Below are 23,131 nucleotides of genomic sequence, written 5' to 3'. Positions count from 1 at the left end.
CGGAGAATGGGGGAGGGAGTGGGGAAAAAAATTTTCGTGAGCTAAATGGGCCCCCGCCCCGATTAGCTTTTACATATTTATTTAGTATAGTTATCTAATGTTATATTATCATTATTATTATTATATACATATTATATTTAAATTTTAAATTTGATTATTTATTGGGAAAGATAATGAATATGTTTAAATTGAGTGTTTAAATTTAGATTATAAAAAAATTAATTAATTTTTTTTAAGCCAAAATTGGAGAATTTCACTGAATGGGAAATGAAATGGGGAGTGGAGATGGGGAACGACATCCCGACCCTACCCCGCTCTGTGAACTCTAGTTGTATGATTCAAGAGAGATTGTACCTTGATTTATAGTGACCAACTTCTTGCGAAGTCGATTGCTCTACTTAAATTGATCTTGAATTTATCTCAAACAGATTTCGCTGATTTGAAATAGACAATATTGACGACAATTTCTTTGGAGACGAAATTCAAGATTCATGACAAAACTGGACCGAAGCGAACCATACACCACCCTTGTTACGGACTGCGCACAGCATTTCAATTCAATTGTTCTCGAACATCAATTTAAGCGGGTAATATTATAGACTTGCGGTAGTGCTCTTGAAATCAAAGAATGTCACCTGAACTCGATACAGTCGAAAGCCCTAGAAAATGGCGTTTTACATGGGAAGCTCAATCCCATATACCAATCCTACGTTTATTGCTCTTCGATTCCTATACCAATCCTTCTCTTCAATGTCAGAATCTTAAGGTTCATCTCAATCTGCAGCAATCCGTCGTATGTGTGGCTTGGTTACAAGACCTCGATATGTCAATTCGAGTTCCTATGCCTCCGGTTTTGGTTGATGCTGAGTCGCCTCTGAGTTTTAGAGCTTTCGAAGACCATATTGAGGTCAAGCTCGTCTTGCTTCTTCCGGTTGATCACCCAATTATTCTCAACTTCGACAATGTGCTGGACTTCCCCCAGGAGCGAGGAAATAGCCACTCCAAGGCGACGAAGCCACTCTCGATGGATTTTGGTGCGCTGATTTTTTTTAGAATTTTGCTCCATCTCTTTTGATATTCCCTGCGTTTTCCCTTATGCTTTTTAAGAAATTTTGGTGAAGTATGATATTATAGTGAAGAATCTTAACAGTTATGCATTAGCATTTGCAAAAGGGGCTAAATTTTGAAAGTTATAGGTTTCTGCTTTCTGTCTATCTCTGACGTATATGATCATTATCAAATTTTTAGGAGAATTAATTACGGTGCTAAATTTCCAGAAACGTTGGATTTCGTTTTGTTAATGCTTTACCATCTACTATTTTTCCGTTAAGTTGTATTTTTTCCCTTCTGAAATGCTTGTTTTTCATAGATCAAATCAGTTTATCCCGCAGTGGTGGCGTCCACTTTTATTGCCGAAATTGTTCTTTCAGGCTGAGTAAAGCCCCTCTCAGGTAGCACATTGTTTGGTCGTCCTATTAACAGGACTTAATTTACTAGAGCAGTTGATTGCATTTCACACCAGTCCATAAATTTTGAATTTTGTCTCACATTTTAATATGGTATGCGTGTAGAGATTTTGTTGAAATGCCATCAGTCAACTGGCGAGAGGTGGCTGATAACTGGTTTGGGTCTTGCTGCTGCTCTTTCGGGGGGATAAGCGAGAAGCTGGTTACTAGGTACACAAATTCCTATAGATGTGCAAAGGGTGTCTGCCTACTCACTTTAACGACTATCACTCTTTCCAAGGATGACCTTAATGGACATGTGTTCCCAGATTATGATGGGACCCGAGAATTCAAGGATGAATCGGATCTCACTGATGGAAATTGTTTAACCGAAGCTAAGCAGGAATCACCATGTAATCATACGTCTGCAGAGAAGGTAAAATCTAAGCAGTTCAATTATAAAAACTTTGTTGCAGACATGGAGGGTAATGCTGCTGAGAAGGGAAATGAGGAAGTTGATTCACCTATTCTGACTCCATTTCCTGACTGCTGTCATCATGAAGAAAGTAGTGTACTTCATCATCTTGATAGGGATTGCATGCATCACACATGTGGCACATATAACTTAGACCCAAAGCCTATTAATTCTGTAGATATTTCGGACGACCAGAGATCATTTCTTAATGGTTTTCTTGGAAATATCTTTATGGCTAGACTGTCAAATCTTTCAGCAGATTTTGAGTGGGCTGAGTTCTTTTGCCCTCAGTGCTCGACTCTGATTGGGGCTTACCCTTGCAAAAAAGGCTGTGGACCTACAGACTGTGGAGTTCGACTTTTTAAATGTTACGTCTCAACATGTTTATCAGCTGAATCGGGAAATTTGTTGAGGTTAGCATATTGTTATGTTGTGCCTTTCTTTAATGCAATACTTTGACCTTGAGATTTTTTTTTTTAATTTCATTGGGTGCTTAAGATTAGCTCGACATATGCGCACAGGGAGTACACGTTGGAAAGAATGTTTGCAAATCAGCTACTGGAAAGTGCAAATGAAGAATCATCATTTCGTACTGTGGTCAAGGAGTTGAAAACCAAGTTTCCCATGCTGCACATTGTTCTCATCAATTCAAATTCTTGGTCGTGTAGTGGTTATTGTTTGGGCATGGAGGATAATGCAGAATTTGTTCCAAAGGTGGACTTAAATCCAATCATCAAGGTGCTATTCTCAGATTGCAACAAAAGTGCAGAATCTCACTTGAGGTTGTATAGAAATTAGTCTCCACTTTTTACTTCTGTAATTTATCTGTTTCCACTACTCCCTTTCCTTCCGTATACCAGTACATGATTTTTTCTATTTTTACATATTTCTTGTAGCTGCATTATGTACTCTGTTTTTACTATATAAATTGATCCAATTGATGATTAAATTTAAATGCAGGAAACTCGAAGAGTGGGTGACAAAAGATATAGCAGATGAAGTTTTTATGTTAGCCCATCAAATAGAGGAATTAGTTGAGATCCTAGTTTCAAGAAATGATACTCTTCCATCTTCATGTTCTTCCCTTGATGGTTTAACTTTGACATCTATCCTGAGGTAACCTTTATCTTATCTTCTTTGGATTCCTACTCAAATTATGGATAAGCCAAATTCTCCTAAGATATAACTCGATAAAGGTGAGTAGCAACATTGAAGACCTCACCATTGTATACTGTGATTCTGGTACTTTGAGGAGCCACCAGCTAAATTTGTGAAGCCTTAGATCTGTTTATCATCAGGCCATACTGTATTGTGGGAACCTTGTTAAACGTGCTGGCTTAGCAGATTTTGGATGTATTTCAAGCACGTGGAGTATTTTACTTTATATATGGAGTTAAGTAGGCGGTCGTTAAGGTGCTCGACTGTAAGATACTCGATAGTTTATGTTGGCATTTTAGAAGCTTCCCCACAGCGCACAGCTATTAGGGGATGCCAACTAATTATGCATAGACGATGAAACCTTTTATTTATATGTTGATGTAATCCTTGAGGTACCTTTAGAGAAAGCGGCTTAATCTCTGTACTAGGCACCAATGTTTATCTTCAAGCTTTTTAGGATGGTTTAGTTCTTTCTTTGGTTTCTCTTATTCCACATCGATGTGCCGCGTATTCTTTGTTTTGACATCTTTCTGAACTAAGGAGATTGCTGATCATGAGCCGCCAGGAAGTTTCAAAAGATTTCACTTTTATTATCACCTTTCTTAGCTTTTCCAACCAACTCCTTGCAGAATGAGAATGCCATTTTCCTTAGTTTTGTAATTGTTGTATGGGAAAATCAGTGATTTGCAGGTGTGCACATCAGAATCAGACGGAAGTGAATCGAACTGAATTTTCAGTTTTGTGGTTTGGTTTGTAACAAAAGTTGAAGAATAAGGCGGTTCGATTTGGTTTAGTTTGCGCCTCAAAAATGAATCAAAATTTTCTAAAAATACAATGAAATTTTCTATAAACTTGTTTTTCTTTTTTCTTTCTTTTTTCTTTTTTTTAAAATGTTAAATTACAAAATTAGTTCTTAAACTTTAAAGTTTGTGTCTTTGATTTTTGAACTTTTAAAAATGTCAAATAGGTACATAAACTTTTAATTTATGTCTAATATGTTTCACAACTTTAAATTTTGTCTAATAGATTCTTAATAAATTTAAAATTTTCAAAAATTAATTACTAGTAGATTTATATTTGAATTGGATGTTTAATAAAATTCTAGATTTTTAATTTGTGTCTAGTAGACCTGTTAATTTAGAAAAATAAAAGTTAGGGATTAAACTTGTAGTTTTGAAGGTTTAGAATTGAATAAACACCCAGGACTAAATTTGTGACCTAACAAAAAAAATTGAAAGAATCATATAGGGCACAAAAGATCAACCTTGGAGTGGAAATATTAGATCTTTGTCGAGAAGTATGTCCAAAAAAAAAAACACTGAGATTTTATCATAAAATAAAACTTACTATACTATCTAGGTTTAGATGAAATTGAAAATTTATCAAGCTTTAAACATTTTATAGAATATTACTGTTTTTTTTTTTTTTTAATGGAATGTGGGGTATGAAAATCGAATATTTGATTTGCATTTACGTAGATGCAGTTTTTTTAGTTTAATAATATTTAAAATTGGAGAATTTCAAATATTTAATTATATGCTCTTGCTAATAGAATGCAGTTGAGTGTTTCAAAAAGTTAAAAAGGATATTTAACCAACGAAAAATAGAACTAAGCTTTTTCTATTATAAACACTATAAAATAAATAGATGTTTGTCTTAAAAGTCATGTGTCAATCTTCATGTTGTCCATATGTATTATTCATGCTTGGTTTTCATGTAAGACCACATCATACTTACCATTTTGCTTAATAATGACATTTTGTGGATGTTAAAATCATACATTAGTAAGAAATCCACTTTAAATTTTCAATAAATTTTCATATTATTAGATTTTCATAATTTTAGTTATTTGAGTTATTATTGTATTTCTTTATTTCTTTGTTTATTATTATATTTATATATTATTGTATTATATTTTCTCTATATCCGTTGTGCTCTGTTGTATTCCTCAATGTCACAACACGTTATCAGCACAAGTTCCAGTTGCTTCCATCGTTGAAGGTAAGTCCTAAAGGTAGATCGGTTTTTTCCTCGTATTATAATTAATAAATTAAATATTATTTTGCATATTTAGTACATATTAAATTTTTAATATAAATACAATATTTTGTGATAGTATTGTCATGATAAACCTTACAAAACTAGAATTCGCAGCCCTTGACATTAATTGCAATAATTATTAGTCATAAGTACTCAATGTCCAAAATTCACCTGGATGCTACGAACTTGGGGAAAACAATTAAACAAGGAAATACGATATCTAGTTCAGATAAAGCAAAAGCAATGATTTTTCTTCGTCATCATCTCCACGAGGGATTAAAAATGGAGTATCTTACAATAAAAGATCCTCGTATCTTGTGGAAAATTTTGAAAGATAAAAAACTGTTATTCTTCCTAAGATTCGTTATGAGTGGATGCATTTAAATCAGTAAGTGATTACAATTCCACATTATTTAAAATCAATTCAAAATTGTTGTTATGCGGAGAGAAAATTACCAATGCTAATATGTTAGGGAAGACATTTCTACATTTCATGTCTCGAATATGCTCCTACAGTAGCAATATCGAAAGAAAAGTTTTAAACAATATTCTAAACCAATTTCATGTCTTCTCGTGGCCGAACAAAATAGCGAGTTATTAATCAAGAACCACGAATCTCGACCAACTGGAATAAAACTATTTCCTAAAGTGAATATTGTGAATTTTAATAATCGTGGTCGAAGTCGTCCATGGTCGAAGTTGTGACCGTGGCAGAGGGAGAAATAATTATTATTTTCATTATGGTCATTCTAACCATTCAAATTTCAAAAGGACCACATAAAATCATGATCACAAAGGAAAAGCTCCACAAGATAAGAGTTCAAAGAGTGTTGAAAATAAATGCTTCCGATGCAAAATGATTGGGTATTGGTTATGTACCTGTCGTACGTCAAAACACTTAGTTGACCTCTATCAAGTCTCCCAGAAGGAAAAAGAAAAAAAATTGGAAGCAAATTTTCCATACGAGGATAATGACATATTTGACTCATCCCATATGAAAAATTTGGATGTGGCGGACTTCTTTGAATCTCCCAAAGAGAAGATTGACATAGTTGATGGAACTTCAAGTGTTTCTTTTGACTTTAAGAATATCTAGACTTAATGTTGTTGTTTTCTTTTATCTATCTTCATTTTTTTTAGTAACCTTTGTATATTTTAAGTATTGTTTTCTTATTGTAATTATTTTCTTTTAATGAAGAAACATGGATCATTTTCAAATGTTGGATGATTAAAAAATGAGCAAAAAGATCTATGTCTAGCAAACAATGCAATTACATACACAATACTTACAATAAAATAAATACTTTTTTCAAATTGACAATGTTGAAAGAAAAAGTAAATAAATATCAGGTTCTGCAAATTTGATCGAATGTTTTGGAAAAGCAAATATTATTTTGCCCAGAGGAACAAAATTTACAATTGACAATGCATTGTTCTCTAGTCAATCAAAGAGAAATCTTCTAAGTTTTAAAGATATATGTTGCAATGGCTATCATATTGAAACTGATAATAAGAATAATGTGGAATATCTATATATTATCTCTACTTTCTCAAATGAAAACTGTATATTGAAAAAATTGTCTGCTTTATCTTCTGGATTGTATTATACTCATATACGAGTAATTGAAATATATGCAACAATGAATTTGAAGTTCATAAATCCAGATATATTTGTTATTTGGCATAATAGATTGGGTCATCGAGGATCTATAATGATGAAAAGAATTATTGAGAATTCAAATGGACACCCATTGGAGAGCCAGAAGATTCTTCAATCTAATGAATTATCATGTGATGCTTGCTCTCAAGGCAAATTAATAATTGGACCATCACCGGCTAAAGTGGGAACTGAATCACCTACATTTGTAGAACGAATTCATGGTAATATATGTGGACCTATTAATCCACCAAGTGGACCATTTAGATAGTTTATGGTATTAATAGATGTATCCAGTAGATGGTCACACATGTGCTTATTATCAATCATGTTGAAATCTTACATTTGCAAGATTACTTGCTCAAATAATTAAGTTAAGAGCACAATTTCCTAATTATACAACTAAGACCATTCGTCTTGATAATGCTGGTGAATTTATATCTCAAGCTTTCGATAATTATTGTATATCAATTTAGATATGTGTTGAACATCCTGTAGCTCATGTTCATACGCAAAATGGTTTAGCAGAATCATTTATAAAATGTTTGCAATTAATTGTAAGACTATTACTTATGAGAGCTAAGCTTCCTTTATCTATATGGGGACATGCTATTTTGCATGCAGAGTCACTTGTATGCATTAGGTCAATTGCTTATCATAAGTACTCGCCATTACAATGAGTTTATGGTCATGAGCCAAATATTTCCCATCTGAGAATCTTTGGTTGTGCAATATACGTTACAATTGCTCCACCACAATGCATTAATACGAGTCCTCAAAGAAGATTAGGAATATGATAACTTGTAGAAATACAAGTTATTGTCTCTTAAAAGTTGGAACAATTAGGATTTTTAATGATAAAAACACATTTATCTTAAGGAAGTGCATATAATTCTTCAAACAACACTAACTCTTACAAAAGCATACTTCTTAGTAAAACTGCTTCACTAACGTATCTTATTATAGGATTTCAAGAAAATTCTCTAAGTGTTTAGACTAAGCTAACACAAAGGCATACGTCCGAAGTTGTCCAACACAGAGAAGATACATTGGTTCGCGTTATTCCTGTCAAATCACCACTTGTAAGTATGGGTATCTGACTGTCAGTGTCTAAAAAGCATCTGAATTGGCAAGCGGCTAACCAAGGCATGGAAATTAATGTTGCCTTATCACAAGTTGCTGGGAAAAATGCCTATAAATAAGAAGACTTCCAGCCAAAGAAAAAAGGACCATTTCTTAAAGAGATCATAGAACTTAGATCATAGTTGCTATGTTTTTGCAAGAAGAAGATAGGAGGAAAAGAACCAATGTCATTGTTGATCAAAGAGAATTGTTGAAGACCAAGCTCGAGAGAGAATTCTTCTTCATTTTTTCACCAAGTTGGTTGTACATGCATTTGAATCAAGCCAAAGAGAACAAGAGATTGAACTCCGCGACTTGACTCCTTCCTTTTTTTTTCATTTCATTTCTGTTTTCCATTTCATGCGATTAAGTGTGATCGTTGTAAAGACAGTTTCGATTTTCAAAATTCAATCTTACATTTGATCCTTCCAATTTTGCCTCTCTGTTTACATTCTATTGTATGTGATTAATGCATTCTTGACTTGTTACATCTTAATTTCAAAACTTTAATCATCTTGATCACTTGGTTGAAGTTATAAATCAGTTAAAATATTCGAGAGAATAGGAGAGCTAGAAAACGCATTAAGTCAAGATGCACAGTAGATTTAGAGATACAAATACTTGTGCTTCACTACTTTTTGTAACCAACGCATGCACCCTAGAAGTAGGAGCATATGTGGCATTCGCATTGAGAAATGTTGAACAATATGATTAGAGGAACAAAAACCTAACGCGTCTACATACATTTGGTTTGTTAACAAGCATTCCTGTCATCTTCATTTCACCCCTACACCTTCACACACATGTTCATCTTACTTGGAATAAATGCATACCCCTAGCGTTTAGCACCATTCATTTGTAAATCCCTCTATTTCATTTGAACTCTTATGTTCCCTTGTATACATGCATTGAGATTAGTGTAGATAAACCTCTCTCGCATTTATCTAGGATCTTTCTGCATTTAAAGTAACGCAAGGCATGCGTTAGTTTGTCATAAAATCCATGTGTTCAACCCTGAACTTACAAGGAACCTAAGTTAGATGTATACTTGGATTTGATTTAGGAAAATCTTGTACGCATTATAGAAAGTGTAATGCATCACCTAATCTTCTCACCTAGAGAAGTGATTCACCATTCATCTTCATTCATTCCAATTTTGCTTTTCACCTTTACTTATATACACTTTTAAACACAGATCACGAACCATGAACAGAATATATGTTGGATATGATTCCCCATCAATTATTAAATATCTTAAACCTCTGACGAGTGATGTATTTACTGCACGATTTTCTGATTATCATTTTCATGAGACAAATTTTCCAATATTAGGGGGAGGATTTAAGAAGTTGGAAAAAGAAATTACATTAAATGCATCATATTGTCTCATTTAGATCCTCGTACAGATCAATGTGAACTTGAAGTTCAGAAAATAATTCATTTACAAAATATAGCAAATCAATTACCATGTGCATTTATAGATGCAAAGAAAGTAATTAAGTCACATATACCAACTGTAAATATTCCATCATTCATATCCTAATAGAACAAGTTGTCACTAATGAGTCTAGAACATGCTAGAAGTATGATAGACCAGTGGATTCCAAAGATAAAAATCATCGAAAACAAAAAATAATTAATAGTAAAAAAGACTTGGTTGAGAATATAAATACCCATGAAAAAATCATCGACATGACTAGTGAGGAAAGTGAAATACCTAAAGATAATAATGAGATTTCAAGAAACTATGTCACGACAAGAAAAAGATAGAATCAAACTAATGTAATTATTGAAAACATTTTGTGTATAATATTGCTCTTAATATTATATCTGAAAATGGGAATCTTGAACCAAAATCTGTTGAAGAATGACGACATAGAAATGAACCTGTAAAGGCCCTGAGCGGAAACGTGGATTAGTCTCAATTTCAATTTTACACATAATGAAAATAAAGAATACAAAAATTATGCATTATACAAAATTTACAGCATGCATTGATAAGAAAGTAAATTAGGGTTTAAAAACCCTTACATTTGAAGAACAAATTTCTTCACATGAAAACCTCAATCATAAATCGTCATGAATGAATTAATCTCCAAATGGCCACCACTACCAAAAAATAATTTATGTATTCTATGGGAAGAGAATCACAGTAGTTTGTGGGTTCAATGATTTTTGGATAGAGGGAGATTGAGAGGAAAATTTGAGAAGGATCTAAGAGAATGATAGAGCCTGGGAGAGTTTTTGCAGAGATGTAACTCAAATGACTCCTGTAAGTTTTCTGTAAAAAAGAAGAAAACCAACCAATCTCTGAACAACCCACTCTTCACGTTCTCTCAGAGCGAAATAAGGGGAGGGAAGCTATTTCTCTCCCTTTAATTTAAAATAAAATAAATTTAATTTTAAATAATATTATATATATAACTAATTTATTATATATGTTATATCATATATAACATATAACCTATAGTTTTTATATTGTATCAAATATAATAAACCCTATAGTTTTAATTATCTCATCAATGCATGGTATTTAATATAAATCCTATTTATACTAAATTTAATTATATGAATCCAATTCACATAATTAATATTTGAATCATATTCAAATATTTATTTCCTCTCAAATAAACTTTATATTATAATATATCAAATATATTATATTAATTATATCATATAGAATTAAATTAAATTAAATATATCACATATAATTAATTCCTTCAATTAATTTGAACAATTTCAATTAATCCAAAATTAATTCACATTTAATTCTTATTGAGCTACAGAGGGGACCTCATGAACATGTAGCTTGAAGCTTTAATGATACTTGAATCAGTAATTAACTCATTTAATTATATTATTCAACATCCATTAACCGTCGGACACTCTACTAAAGATCGACAGGTGCACTCTTCGTACTATAGATATATTTTTGTGTCCATTGACCAATCAAAAGTGCGATGACCCTTCACAAATTGCCCGTAAGTACAACTAGGCTAAAATTATTGTTTTGTCTATATAGTTACATCTAACTCCTAAAGTACCACTGATCCCTCTAATAAACAATAAGTCATAGTCCATCTATGACTAAACCTTTCTTGGGCCAGGAGAGGATGTGGTTCCACATTGTTCAAATCCCAGAATCAGTCCTTAAGGGAGCAATTTATCTACTTACTCCGACATCAGAGAAGGAGTGAATTCCGTCTTATGTAGTTGTGTTCTCAGCTCTCCAATTAGACGAATTATCAAAATGGTAGGTTTATTGAATCGACGATTTGCCACTCTCACCTATACAAATCAAAGGATCAAGTAAAAGTATTTTACTAAATGATCGCATAGAGAGCATACACAATCGAGCAACGAGTTTACTATACGATAGTTACTCACTTAATCGTTGCTACACGATCGAGTAGCAAAGTCTATATGATAGACTTCCGTTTACTAAACGATCGAGTATTTCGTCTATACGATAGATAACCTTCATCTCTCACTTACTCGATCGTCTACCTCCTGCTTTCCTCAATCCAAGATCATACAGAGCCCACAACTCCAGGATTCTCACAATGAGAATACCAAGGTAACACTTGTGGTGGTGTTCTAATTCAGTTCGAGGATCGAGTTGGACTCGATTAGGATCGAGGTTCATTCAGATGTTCATTGAGATCGTATTCTGATCATTGGTTCGAGTTCATGCTGTTGAACGAGTTGCTGAAGGATTGAGGGATACCTGAAGAAGAGTTCTTCAAAGGTTTGCATACTCTATCCCTTGTATCTTCAGTTATAAGTAGCATGCTGTAATTTTTGTTTATGCATAATCGTTTTCATGTAAGACTGTAATTGTTTGTGTTCATTCTCAATAGGATTTGGAACGATCCACTTCCGCTACTCAAAGGATGTCTATTTAGATTTCCTTCAAGAGCATGATTAAAGTACTCAATTTTTTTTATTAATTTATGCATATGGTGGGTATTGATTCATGTGATGAATGTTGTGTGTGCTAAAATAGATAATTTCGATTTTGGCATTCGTTTTTCTCTTTCGGGTTGTAATAATTATTGTAATTGCCCAATGTTTTATGGGCTTTAATGTGTGGCAAAGGGTTTGTAAATTTTGTAAAGTTGAAATTAGGCTATAATTGCTCAGTTTCGGGAAAGATGCAGCTTCAATTTGGTGAAAATTGGCTCATAGACCTGAAGACCCGACCCAAGAACCCAGTTCGATGAGCTTCCCAGTGCGCGTCAGCTGTTTGGATAGTCCAACCCGTCCGTGCCCAAACCAACCGACTCTTCCTCGACGCCTTGCTTGTGGTCCGGTCTGGCCCAGCAACTTCGCTCCGACCCGCGTCCGCTCCAGCTGTTTGATCCGTGCACCTGGTGGTGGCTCAGTTGGTCCAAATGGCTAGACCGACCTGGTTCAAGCTGGTTTGACCAGTTTTGGCTGGTTTTGGGCTTTTTTGCTGGTTTCGAGGTCGGTTCAAGGGTTTTTCAAGTGGTTCGAGCTGGTTCGAAGTGTTCGGAGGTGGTCGAGGCTGTTTTTGGCTTATTATTATAATAAGTGTAGCTTTTAGCTAGCTTAGGATGCCAAAACGGGTCCATTTTAAAGTGTTTATTTAATTGTGCATTGTAAATGTATGAATTAAATAATTTATTTATTGTATGCATATCGTATGCCATGTAGATTTAAAATCCCACCATAAGATAAGCATGTAGTATGCATTTAAGTATATTATAAGTGTTATAATATATAGTATGCATGTGTAGGATTCCATGTTTTGATATAAATTGTTATATTAATTGCATGGAATGAATGTTTATATAATTGTTATATAAAAGTATGTTATGGATGCAATGTATGTCTATTATTTTATAAATTGTAATAAAATTAGATTAGACATTAAAATCCATAACAAAGATAAGTTGCATGCTCACGTAGGTTAACCACCTGTTTTAATAGTTAAAATTGGTTGACATCTTGTAAAATACGGTTAAAAACTCAACCGGTATATAATCATGTTTAAGGTTGGGGGTACTTAAGTTGATGGTCTATGAAACACTTCCTAACTGGGGATTATGGCCAAATAATTTACCGTTGTTAACCAGTTTTATGAGCATAGGTGAGCGGTGTGAGGTGTTAAAATTGGTTTTTCACCTAGAAGTCGTAGGTTAAATCCAATTATAAGTGTTATACTTAGATAAACACCTAGACTTAGGTTGTTTAATTAGTCGAAACATTCCTAAGTAAAGATTTACCCAAAAACAAGTAGAACACTTCAGTGGGAGTTTAATAACATAGATGATATGTTGTTAGAACGTTTTAATGGGAATTTAATAACGTATATGATATATTGTTAGAACAATTCAGTGGAAGATTAATAACATATATGATATGTTATTTTTAGCTCTCGAGTCCTTAAGAGTTCACATCGAGATTCATGCGACACTTCGTATCACCCTAGGAGTGACCTCTATTCGAAAAGTTTTGTATGAATCGGGATTAAGGTGAATAGGGGAAGTTGTTCACAGTAAAATCAAATATACAAGGTTTTGATTTTAATTCTCACGTCTCTAAAGAATTCACACCGTGAGGTTCATGCGATACTTCATGTCACCCTGGGAGTGACCTCCATTTGGAAAGTATTTGCATGAGTTAATATCAAAGTGAATAAGGGGAAGTTGTTCATTGAAAAGTCAAATATGTGTTATATTGATTTCAACTCTCACGTCCCTAGAAAGTTCACATCACGAGATTCATATGACGTTTCGTGTCACCCTGGGAGTGACCTCCATTCGAAAAGTGTTTGTATGAGTCAATATCAAGGTAAATAAGGGGAATTTGTTCATTGTAAAATCAAATATGTGATATATTGATTTCAACTCTCACATCCCTAGGAAGTTCACACTGTGAGATTCATACGACGCTTCATATCACCCTGGGAATGACCTCCATTTGGAAAGTTTCGTATGGGTCAAGATCAAGGTGAATGAGGGAAGTAATTCATAGTAAGTGGGTGAAAGATATGTGTCAACGTGTCCTACGGTCTCTTCCGTTGGTTTAGATCGTGAGATTCCTATGTCGTGCCTGCTGGTTAGCTTTACGTGGCCCTTGCTAGTCGTTTAATGACGGCTATCCCCTCGAAGAGTTGTAACATGGGATTCAGAACAACTCATAACATGGGATTCAGAACAACTCAAACTCCAGAAGTGGATATGATTTCTTAGGTCGTTTCCCAATTTTGACTCTCCAATTCGGTAGCATCGTTAGGGTCGCTAATCTCTAAGATCTAAAATGGAGGGTTATTCTTACAGAATTACTAAGTGTTAGTAAGTTCTTGACAAAAAACGGTAGCTAAATGACTATCGGAATATGAGTTATTCTGGAGATAGTATTTAGTCAAGAATGTCTTGCTTTAGTGAATGAGTATTTGACTGTCCCTCGATAGCACTTCTTCTGACTCATTATAGTATTGTTGTAAATAAAATAATGAAATTTGGGTACATTATTACTTTGCTAAAATTTGATTGGGTTTAGAAGCAATTCACAAATTAGAATTTGTTTATATTTTCAGCATGTTGAATTCTTCAAATTTACTCGCTTCCGACACTTTTAACGGTATATCAACATGAAAATCAAATATATTAGCAGTTGATGATTTAGACTATGTTTTAATAGAGGAATGTCCTCTATCTCCTAATTCTTCTACTTACCAGAAAGCATGACAAAGTAAATATGATTTACTTGTCATTGAAACGTGTTTGGTGGAAAATGATAAGTTAACCTGGATAATGGATTTAAGAGCCGCTAATCATATCTATACTTTTGCTCGGTAAACTAGTTCCTGGAGACAACTTACAGAAGGCGAAGCAACCTTTAATGTAGGGACTTGGAGGTTTTTTTGGCTACAGTAGTGGGAGATATAAAGTTATTTATTGGAGATAGACACATACATTCCTTTTATGAAAAGGAATTTAATTTCTATCTCATGTTTGCAAGAACAAAATCACAAAGTTTCTTTTGAATATAATGAAGTGTTCATTATCTCAAAAGGTAATATAGTATGTTCTGCAAATCTAGAGAATAACTTATACGTGTTAAAATCGACTGAGGTAGAAGTCGTTTTGAATATAAAGATGTTTAAAACAGTTGAAACTCATCATAAAAAAAAGGAAAATTTCTCCAAATACCTATCTTTGTCACCTAAGACTAGGTCACATTAATTTCAATGGAATTAGGAGATTGATTAAGAGTAGACTTCTAAACCAGTTAGAAGATAGCTCTTTATCGCCACGTGAATCTTGTCTTGAGGGTAAGATGACTAAAAGATCTTTTACTGGAAAAGGTCTTAGAGTCAAAGAACCCTTAGAGCTGGTACATTCAAGCCTTTGTGGTCTGATGAATGTTACAGCAAGGGGAGGGTATGAATATTTCATCAGCTTCTTCGATGATTATTCAAGGTATGACTATATTTACCTAATACATTATAAGTCCAATACACTTGAAAAGTTCAAGGAAAATAAGGCAGAGATTAAGAACCAATTAAGTAAAAAGATTAAAACACTTCGATCAGATTGAGGTGGTGAGTACTTGGACTTAAAATTCCAAGACTATTTGATAGAACATGGAATTCAGTCACAACTCACAGCATCTGGCACACCTCAACAAAATGGTGTTGTAGAAAGAAGAAATAGAACCTTGTTGGACATGGTTCGTTCTATGATGAGTTATGCTCAGTTGCCAAGTTCCTTTCGGGGTTACGCAGTAGAGACTACGGTGTATATATTGAACATGTTTCCCTTGAAAAGTGTTTCAGAAATATCTTACAAGTCATAAAGAGGACGTAAAAGTAGTTTACGTCACATCAAGTTTTGGGGATGCCCAACACATGTATTGGTGCAAAATCCAAAGAAGTTGGAATGTCGTTCAAAGGTATGCCTATTAAGCTATCCCAAAAAGACAAAAGGTGGATTCTTTTATAACCCTCAAGAAGATAAAGTATTTGTGTCAATAAATGCAACATTCCTAGAGGAAGACCACATTAAAAATCATCAACCTCGTAGTAAGCTAGTATTAAGTGAGATAACTATAGAAACTACAGATAGATCAACAAGAGTTATTGATCGAGCAGACCCTTCAATAAAAGTTGTTGATGGAACTGGTACTTCACATCCTTCTCAAGAGTTGAGAATGCCTCGACGTAGTAGGAGGATTGTGCAATAGCCTGACTAGTACATGGGTTTAACTGAAACTCAGGTCGTTATACTTGATGATGGCTTAGAGGATCCATTGACTTTTAAACAAGAAATAGTTGATGTGGATAAAGTATAATTTTTGGTTCTATATGTTGATGATATTTTACTCATTGGGAATGGAGTAGAATTTCTAGCTGACATTAAGACATGGCTAGCCACGCAATTCCAAATGAAGGATTTGGGAGAAGTACAGTATATTCTTGGGATCCAAATTGTTCGGAACAGCAAGAATAGAACGATAGCCTTGTCTCCGGTATCTTATATAGACAAGATGTCATCTTGATATAAAATGCAAAATTCCAAGAAAGGTATGTTGCCTTTCAGGCATGGAATTCATCTGTCTAAGGAACAGTGTCCTAAGACACCTCAAGTGGTTGAGGTTATGAGAACGAATTCCATATGAATCAGAAGTAAGGAGTTTAATGTATGTCATGTTGTGTACTCATCCTAACATATGCTATGCAGTTGAATTGTTAGCAGATATCAGTCCAATCCTAGATATGATCATTGGATTGCTGTTAAAAACAACTTCAAGTATCTTCGGAGAACGAGGGACTATATGCTTGTGTATGTTGATAAGGATGTGATCCTTACTAGATACATTGATTTTGACTTTCAGACTGATATAGATTCCGAGAAATCTACTTTGGGGTCAGTATTCTTTGAACGGGGGAGCTATAGTGTGGAGGAGTATCAAACAAAGTTGTATTGCTGACTTCACCATAGAAGTTGAGTATTTACATTGATGAGACGTGATTGTCATGAAAATTGCCTCTGAAGATAACTTGGCTGATCCATTTACAAAGGCCCTCTCGGCTAAAGTTTTGAGGGTCACTTAGTGGGACTAGGACTGCGAAATAGATAAAACTAGGTCAAGTGGGAGAAGTACTAGGTATCTGATGCCCCAGTTTATTGTATTTATTCTATCATTACTCAACATTGTATATGAAGGATCTCTTACCCAAGAGTTCCATGAGCACGTTCGGATCGCTCCGATCTCACCGTGATCAAAATACACAATATACATTTCAAACGTACAGTTATGCAAACAAATAATAAATTAAAGGCATTCTTTGAACAACAATAAATAAGGGAGATGAGTTGCCATACCAGTTGAAGACAATCTTCAATCTTCGGAACTCAACGCAGCGAAAACCTCCACGCGATCTACCAACGCCCAGCAGAATCGTCAACTACAGGAGCACAAACACGAATGCCGCAGGGACGACACCACCAAAAAAGAGCCCTGGATATTCTTAGAGTGAGAATCCAAAGCGTGGTCTTTGGTGAATTTGGTAGAGGAAGAAGGAAGACCATATCGTGTAGGTGATAAGCAAGTGGGAGGGAATAAGGTGCTATCGCATAGCAAAATGCTTATCGTTTAGGAGAAGCTACACAATCGTGTAGGTTTTACTGAACGATCGTTTAGGAAATGGTATACGATCGTTCAGCAAAATTGGCACACTATATGATCGTTTAGAAAAGCTATCCGGTCGTGTAGGAACTAGCGTGTGATCGTTTAGGCACGAGGTGGACGCTCGTTTAGGCGGAGAGTGACTATCGTATAGGCTCTCGAAATTCTTAAGCGATCGTTTACGATTCACCAACATGCTCTATTCATTTCTTTTTGGACGAACGATTCAAAATGAAACAACTTCAATTTTATTTCATCGGTTACAATAACTTACGCATTCTTACTAACCCATGTCCGAACGTGATAAATTGGCTTAATTATCATATAATTAACCAATTAATTAATAATAAATATAATCATATTATATTTTTATCCTATAGTTTGATATCATATATCTACAATAGTATTTTCTCCTCTACTTGATATAAATCATATTTATATCTAATTTCCTTCAAAATAATGTATCTCATACATTTAGCCAATTATATCATATATAATTAACCAGTCCAATTATATCATATATAATCGAACTTCCTCTTGTCAACTTAAACATTTCAAATTAACCCAAACATTGGATCTCGACTTTATCCAAGCTACCCAGGGGACCTAATGAATCTGTGGCTCGAAGCTCCAACGGTCCGTGAATAGCTGACTAAACTCTTTAGCCATGAGATATACCATCCGTTAACTGTCAGGCATTCCATTAAAGACCAACAACTGAACTCTTCTTACCACACATATATTTCTATGTCCATCGGATATAACCAATCATGAGTAAGATGACCCTTCACAGATGCTTGTAAGTACAGTTGGGCCAAATTACCGTTTTACCTCTGTAGTTACATCTCACTGCTTAAGTACCACTGATTCCTCCAATGAACAATAAAACATAGTCCAACTATGTGTGAACACCTCTCGGGCTAAAAGAAGGTGTGTGGCGCCACATCGTTCAAACCCTGGAATCAGCCTTTAAGGGAGCTATCTATCTACTTACCCCTACCTCGGGAAAGAAGTGAATTCCATCTTGTGTAGCTGACTTCCCAGCTCCCAAATCAGACGAATACCCAAAATGGTAGGTTTAGATCGGCGACCTGGCCACTCGCACCCATATAAATCAAAGGACCACCCTCAATGGCAGGAGTTCCTAACTCACTCAGGATTGAGGTCATGTTTACCTATGGTCATCCTAGTGAAGTGAAATCTCTGTCCTGAACGGTGTTATATAACGAGACATTAACACTTCATGGTCATGTCTTAAACAAACTCTTTGTATAGGATGCCCCCACTCACATGTCCCCAACAAGAATGATCCGGATTAGACTATCTATGATAAATCACAACACTTGTGACCATTCCACAAAGCGGGCTGCATCCGTAGCATTACCAGGATAAGGTTTCCCTCCTATATCCATATACTACAGACCATTTTGGTTATCACTCAAGACATGATCCACTTGTATGTGATCACATACATGCTTGAGTCATATATAGATAACCAGGGATTTTATGTTTATTGGTTTGTGATAAAGCAAATAAAACAAGCAACTGAGCAAAATACAAGATGTGAAGTAAACATCATATATTATACAACACAAGCGTACAAATGGGGTATAGCAAATAAAACAAGTTTACAAACTACAGGACATGAGACTTTTGGGCATCGACCCCAACAGTATATATATTTGTATATATATATATATATATAATCCACTGGAGTTTTAGTCCAAGTGGGAGTTTGTTGTGTTGTATGTCCTAAAACTCGTAGTTTGTTATGTTAAACATATTCTATTATCAATAAAGATGTTATTGGCATTTATTCAATAAAATTGTTATTGAATATGTGAATTGTGCTTGTAAAGTCTAAATCTAATAAACTAAAGATCCATGGCTATTATATGAATACATAAACTTTATGTGAAGACATAAGAGTGGATCAAGTTCAATAAATAGCCAAAATAGTCTATAGTATACAAATAAGACTAGGTACCTTATTCTAGTAATAGTAAAGTATGTCGCCCACTCTGTAGTTGTTACAATTTGTTGTAAAGTGCTACAAACAAAGTAATCCTGATTCGTTTATGTATTGACATGAGGAATTGGGGTGTCCTATGCAATGAGTTTGCATAAGATCGGACCAAGAATTAAGTCACTCTTACTTTATGACGTTGTTTACTGTTTAAGACTTACTATTTCAAACTGATGACCTAGGTAACTTGACCTTAATCCTGAACTAACTATGAACTCCTATTTATTCGAGATTATTCTTAGATTTACAAGGGTGAGCGTTGGCTCAACAGCACCGGCTCAATAAGCCTCTTATTTCAAGGGTAAGATCGGGTAGATATTTGAAGACATAGGGTGCAAGACAAAATTCACTCCTACTCGCTTTTAAGGATAGTAGAGAGGTTATTCCCTTAAATGCTAACTTTGGGTCTTGAACAAGAAGCCTCACCCTCTCATTGGCCCGAGAGGGACTCGGTTTAGTGATTTGATCATAAACCAGTTGTTTATTAGAGGATCGGTGGGACTTAAGGAACAGAATGTAATCTCGGAAGTAAAACAGCTTTTGACCCAGTCGTTATTACTAATCATGGTTATATCGAGTGGACATAATATACCTACAGTGACGGGAATGCAACTACTGAGCTATGGTGGTTAATTAGGTTAAAGAGTTCAGCCAGTTAATCGCCGATCGTTGGAGCCCATGAGCTATAGGTCCATGAGGTCCCCCTACTAACTCATATCAGACTAAACCTTAGAACAGTGTGACGAACAAATTTGAAGTGTTCAAATTCGATTTTTCGAACAAAGCATTAAATAAAGTTTATGAACAGGGATTCATATAAATTAGGATAAGTGTTGGATTTAATATTAAATTAAATTAATTAAATTGTTTAATTAATTATTTAATATTAATTTAATTTTTAAAATTTATTATTAGAATTAATTTTGAAATTAAATGGATTTGGTCAAAATTGCATTACAAGTCAATTTGTTGACTATGTCAAAAATGTAATGGAAGTCAAATTGTTGACTTTTGATTTTTGGAAGTCAAAAAGTCAAATTTGTTGACTTTGGACTTTGAGACTCAAACTTTGACCAAGTTAGTGGAAAGATACAACATTTGTGAGTGGAAAATGCCAACTTTTGCATAGTTAAGTATTATCTTCATTTGAAGACACTTGTCCCACTAAATCTCACATTTTGAGTTAGTGGAATTTTGAGTGTCAAATTCTCATCAAACTCAAAGTTGCATGTATTCTCATCAAACTCAAAGTTGCATGTTTGTATGTAATAGTCTTTAAAAGAAGTGTTTAATGCTTTTGAAGACTTCTTGGCCATAGTGGGTTTAGATGAGATTATGTGATAATCTCATCTCTTTTTCTCTCAAAGCTTTTGCTTTTTTCTCTCCAAATTAGTCATTCACTAGATTCGACCATCTCATTCTAAGGCCGGACGGGAAGACTCTTGTGGTGGTCTACGAATCGTTCGTGAGGAGATTGGAGCTAATTTGGAGAAGATTCAAAGACTACAAAGGTTATATTCTTTTCCCCTTTTACTTGTTTGATTCCTTACATGCTTATCTTTATAATTAATCTAATTAGAGTACTTTAGATCCGTTTTTCTTTCGATGTGCATGTGTTCATTCTGTCACCCACTACGTCAAGGTTCCCTCAACACTTGAGGTGGATGTGATCTACTAGATGAACCAACTTCAACAACTCTTGTTGAAGGTTCAGTAGTTTCCTTGGAAAGTTCATTCAACACAATTTTACTGTGGGATTTATGCTTCCTTATGTAATCATCTTTTAAAACTATAGCATTTGTCGACACAAATACTTTATTTTCTTTAGGATCATAAAAGTAATCACCTCTTTTTCCTTTAAGGTAACCTACAAATATGCAAAATTTTGAACGAAATTCCAGTTTCTTAGGATTTGGCTCAAGCATATGTGTTGGGCAATCCCAGATCCTGAAATGACATAAAATACCTTTACGACCATTCCATAATTCCAAATTTGTTCTCGTAACACTCTTGGATGGAACATAGTTTAAAATGTAAATTGCATTCTATACTGCATAACCCCAAATCGAGTCAGGTAAGGAAGCATAACTCATCATAGACTGATGATGCACCATTTTGCTAAGGTGTACCAAATGTTAAGAGTTAGGATACTATTCCATGTTCTATCAAATTTTTCTGGAATGTAAAATCCAAAAAACTCTCCACATCGATCAAATCAAAATGTCTTAATTGTTTTATTTAATGCGTTTTCAACTTCAGCCTTAAACTCTTTGAACTTTTCAAAAGCTTCAGACTTCTGTTGCATTAAATAAACATACCCATATCTTGAATAATCATCAATAAAAGTAATGAAATATTCAAACCCTCCTCTTTCTTTAATATTCATCAGACCCCAAAGTTCTAAATGTACAAGCTCTAAGGGTTCTTTGGCCATATGACCTTTTCCAGTAAAAGATGTTTTAGTCGTTTTGCCTTCAAGACATGACTCACACACAGGTAAAGAATTTTCTTCTAACTTGCTTAGAAGTCCATTTCTAATTAATCTTTCAATCCTATTGAGATTGATGTGTCTTAACCTTAGGTGCCAAAGACGGGCATTTTCCTTAGGAGAAATTTTAAGTCTTTTATTTTGAGTTACCGCAGTTTTAAACATTTCGGTGCTTAGGAAGGCTTTAGTTGCTAACGGTATTAGCACATATAAACTATCTTCCAGCTTAGCAGAACAAATATCTACATCATTCTTGGAAATAAACACTTTGTTTACAGAGAAATTAACAATATAGTTTTGTTCAATCAAACACTTTATAAAAATTAAGTTCCTTTTTAAATTAGGAACAAAAAAATACATTTTCAAGTAAACATATTTATTCTTTAAAGTAAGTTGGGGTCCTCCCACTGCCACAGCTAAGACGACGTGCTCAGTTCCAACATGCATCGTCATCTCCCCAACTGTCAGTTTCCGTCAGGAACTAGTTCCCTGAAATGAAGAACAAACATGGTTAGTGGCACCTGAATCAATTATCCATGCTAAATCATCATTCTCCACTAAACAAGTCTTCAATACAAGTAAATCATATTTATCTTACTTGGCCTTCTTCTTTTCTGCCAAGTACTTGGGAGAATTCTATTGTGAATGTCCTAGAACTCGCAATTCGTATTAAACATTCTATTTATCAATAAAATATTATTGAGTATTTTATTCAATAAAGTTGTTGATTTTGCATTCTATTATAAAAATCCAAATAAACATATCCATGGCTATAGTATGAATACTTTAACTTTATGTGGTGACATAAACAAGATCAAGTTAATAGTATATAGCCTAAATGATCTATTAGTATATGGATGAAATTTGGTATCTCATCCTGGTAACACTATCGGATGCGACCCATTTTGTATAGGTAATACAAATGATGTGATCCATAGATAATTCATGTAGAGACATGTGATTAATGACATCCTATGCAATGAGTTTGCATATAGACTAGACCACGAAATAGTCTTTTTTTTTTTTACAACGATCGTTTACTGTTAAAACTGACTATTTC

General features: G+C 34.3%; 1 protein-coding gene across 2 annotated transcripts; it reads left to right on the top strand.

Moving 5' to 3' along the window:
• Positions 1-340: 340 nt before the first annotated feature.
• Positions 341-3,674, top strand: LOC120074678 (HECT-like ubiquitin-conjugating enzyme (E2)-binding protein). 2 transcript variants are annotated; one of them, XM_039027889.2, is made up of 6 exons: positions 392-1,034; positions 1,370-1,451; positions 1,572-1,881; positions 2,212-2,333; positions 2,442-2,702; positions 2,881-3,674. In XM_039027889.2, exons 1-6 carry the CDS (start codon positions 629-631, stop codon positions 3,038-3,040), a joined length of 1,341 nt encoding a protein of 446 aa, XP_038883817.1. In that variant the 5' UTR covers positions 392-628; the 3' UTR covers positions 3,041-3,674. The 2 variants fall into 2 exon arrangements, with proteins under 2 accessions (XP_038883816.1, XP_038883817.1); XM_039027888.2 differs by having other exon boundaries at positions 341-1,034; positions 1,572-2,333.
• The last annotated feature ends 19,457 nt before the right edge of the window (positions 3,675-23,131 follow it).

Source organism: Benincasa hispida, chromosome 3 (assembly GCF_027475165.1).
Source record: "Benincasa hispida cultivar pf3 chromosome 3, pf3_genome.v1.1, whole genome shotgun sequence".
Taxonomy (NCBI): Eukaryota; Viridiplantae; Streptophyta; class Magnoliopsida; order Cucurbitales; family Cucurbitaceae; genus Benincasa; species Benincasa hispida.
This window is presented reverse-complemented; position numbering and strand designations above follow the sequence as displayed.

Bases quoted from the DNA above. Each gene is read 5' to 3' on its own strand.
- LOC120074678 (XM_039027888.2), top strand. From the start codon at position 629: ATGTCACCTGAACTCGATACAGTCGAAAGCCCTAGAAAATGGCGTTTT. The intron at 1,035-1,369 runs GTGCGCTGATTT...TGTTTTTCATAG, and splicing joins GCCACTCTCGATGGATTTTG to ATCAAATCAGTTTATCCCGC. The intron at 2,703-2,880 runs GTTGTATAGAAA...ATTTAAATGCAG, and splicing joins AGTGCAGAATCTCACTTGAG to GAAACTCGAAGAGTGGGTGA.